General features: G+C 64.1%; 1 protein-coding gene across 1 annotated transcript; it reads right to left on the minus strand.

The window, feature by feature from the left end:
* Nucleotides 1–467: 467 nt before the first annotated feature.
* Nucleotides 468–2,637, minus strand: LOC124679234. Its single transcript, XM_047215031.1, has one exon. The coding sequence runs from the start codon at nt 2,582–2,584 to the stop codon at nt 629–631; it is 1,956 nt and encodes a 651-aa protein (XP_047070987.1). The 5' UTR covers nt 2,585–2,637; the 3' UTR covers nt 468–628.
* Between the last annotated feature and the right edge of the window lie 286 nt (nt 2,638–2,923).

A 2,923-nucleotide genomic window follows, 5' to 3' on the forward strand; every position in this document is an offset into this window, starting at 1 on the left:
AGATGGGGTTGAAGCGGGAGAAACATCATTGCACGAGTGCCGCCACCATCACGTAAGCACCGCCCCTACGAACAAAATTCATAAAGATGGAGAACGAAGCCCCTAAAACTGAAAAACGTAGCCCGTCCCCCAACGAGAGCCTCGATCCACCGCACCTCCACGACCTGAAGGCCACATAAACGGCCAGATCAGAGGCAGCCGCCGCCAATGAGAGGCAGAGAAAACCTAAACGCCTGAAAGCCCTCACGAGCAGAGGAGTCACTCAGTACTGCTAGTTTCAAAGCTGCCTCACTTAACTGGCAAGTGGTGCAAACGATTTGAGATGGTACTACTACATTTTGGTGATGTTTACGGACCACCAATTCTGCACCAGTCATCAGGCAGGAGCAAATACGTCCAGTTTTGTCACTGATACGGTGATCGCACTGAACTTTATCTGAAGAAATACTAGTAATGAATTCCACACAAGCACTTGGTAACTTTTCAATAATTTATTCAACAATAATAGTACAAAATGTTTCCAACACCATCACTGTTCCCCACACGACACAATCAGGGTTCTTCTCACCGTTATTATCAACCGAGGCAATTGGAAATCGAAATTCACCGGTCATCATCACTGCCTCGATCAGACGTCGCAGGTAAGCCACAGCGGCTCGGCGAACTCGCCGAGCGAATCGTCCGCCGCGGGAGGGCCTAGCGACGGCGACTCCACGCCGAGCGCCGGCCCCCACGCCGGCGTGCCGTTCTCGTAGGCGTTGCAGGTAAGCCTGACCAACTCTGACCCGTCGAGTCGGCACACATACAGGTCGCCGTAGGGCTGGAACTGGTTCGGGGCCGAGATGGGCTCGGCATTGACGCCGCCGAGGTTGGCCGTGAAGAGCAGCCACTGGCAGTCCGGGCTGAAGCACACGTGGTTGAACCGCTCCTTGTCCGCCTCCGGGCTCCCCGGCGGCCCGGCGACGTGCACGCGCCGTAGCCCCGTCCCGTCCGGCCGCACCAGGTAGATGCTGAACACGGCGGCATTGGCCGGGTCGTGCCGGTTGGAGGAGAACGCGATGAGGCTCCCGTCCGGCGACCAGCTGGGCATCGTGTCGATCCACTCGCCGTCGGTGAGCCTCCGTATCGTCTCCTCGCCGCGCGCCGCGTCGACGATGTACAGGTTCTTGTGGCCGGAGCGGCCGGACCGGAACACGACCCACCGCCCGCACGGCGACGCCGCCGGGAACGCGTCGTTGCCGGCCTCCGGACGGGTGAGCTCGTTCACCGCCGCGTGCACGTCGTCGCGGTCGTCCGTGAGGTCGGTCGGGTCGAACTCCATGCGCGCGATCCGGACCGTGGCCTTGTGCGTCTCGAAGATGGGGCCCATGGAGGTGAACACGACCCCGGTCTCGGCGCGGCTCCAGGAGGTGTAGAACAGGCTGGGCTTCTCGGTGAGCACCCAGCGCTTGGAGCCGTCGGTCCGGAGGATCGTGAGGCCGGGGCCCTTGTTGAAGTCGCCGTTGAGCGCGAGGTGCTTCGCGTCCGGGGAGAAGGACGGGAAGAAGCCGTGCACGCGGAGCATGCGCACGGAGCTCACCGGGCTGCGCACCGGCTGCAGGTAGGGGATCGCCGACTCGCCCGGCGCGCCCGCGCCGCGGAAGCGGTGGTACCCGAGGCGCGCGCCCGACGGCGAGAAGAAGGGGTTGTAGTGGTGCAGCTCCGGGTTGAGGAGCGAGGTAACCGAGGCGAACCGCTCCGTCTCGAGGTCGAACAGCTCGATGTGGCGGTGCGCGCGCTCCTTCCGCCGTGTCGCCACCGCGATCCAGCGGCCGCCCGATGCGGCGGGGGTGAAGCAGTGCACTCCCGGCGGCGTCACGCGCGTCTCGGCGCCGGAGGGCTCGAGTGTCTCCGGCGAGATGTCCACCCGGAAGACGCTCCACCAGCCGTCGTCCGCGACGCGGTGGAAGAAGACGGCGCCTTCCCCGTGCCAGGTCGGCCACCCGCCCCTCGCAGCGACGACGACGCGGCGGGCAGGGTCGGCGGCACGGAAGACGGCCACCTCTGTTTCCAGCACCTGGAAGTCGAACGCCCATGGCCTCTCCCCGTACGACGCGACGGCGAGGAGCTCGCCGGACGCGGACACGGCGGGGCTCATGTCCACGACGCCCTGCGGCGTGACGCGCGCCGTCTCCTTGCTGGCCAGGTCCGTGGCGTACACCGCCGCCCAGCTCCTGAACGGCACGGCCGGCTTCTCGTGCGCGGACACGAAGTACAGCCGCCCGCCCCTCACCGTGGGGCGGTCGTGGAACGGGCTCTCCTCCACGGTCGGCAGCGGCACGGCGCGCTCCGACCACGACCCCGGCCGGGACAGGTACAGGCCCGCCGAGCCGGCGCGCTCGGAGACGAAGGCCACCTCCTCGCCTCCGTCGTCGGCGAACTGGGCGTTGTAATTGACGGACACGCCGTCCGTGTGGCAGAGCTCCGCCAGCTCCGAGGCGGATACGCTTATTTCTGCGGATTGCGGGACGGCGACGGAGAAGACGTCGAAGCCGAAGCCGGCGACGCTGATGGTGGCGAAGGCGATCGTGCCGCTGGGCTCCATCTCGCAGTAGCTGGTCGATGTGATGAACTGTGGGCTATGGCTGTGTGAGTTGAGCAGTGCTGCAGCTTGCAGGAGTGAGTGTGTGTGATGGAGGTATTTGTAGCCCTTGTAGGTTGGCGGCGAGACTTATCTGTTTGAACTTGTCGACTCGGCTACGGCTACTGGTCTACTGGAGTACAGTCGGATGGCTCCACTGCGCAGTGTCACGAGTGTGCACGTGGCGTGTGTGAACGGTCGCATCACAAACGGAATCTGTGGAGCACGGTAGACAAGTCCATCTCTACTCCCAACTTCCAGCAGTACCCGTTTCGCCGCGCGCGCCCATTCACCGCATCGTCT

This window comes from Lolium rigidum, chromosome 7 (genome assembly GCF_022539505.1).
Source record: "Lolium rigidum isolate FL_2022 chromosome 7, APGP_CSIRO_Lrig_0.1, whole genome shotgun sequence".
Classification (NCBI taxonomy): Eukaryota; Viridiplantae; Streptophyta; class Magnoliopsida; order Poales; family Poaceae; genus Lolium; species Lolium rigidum.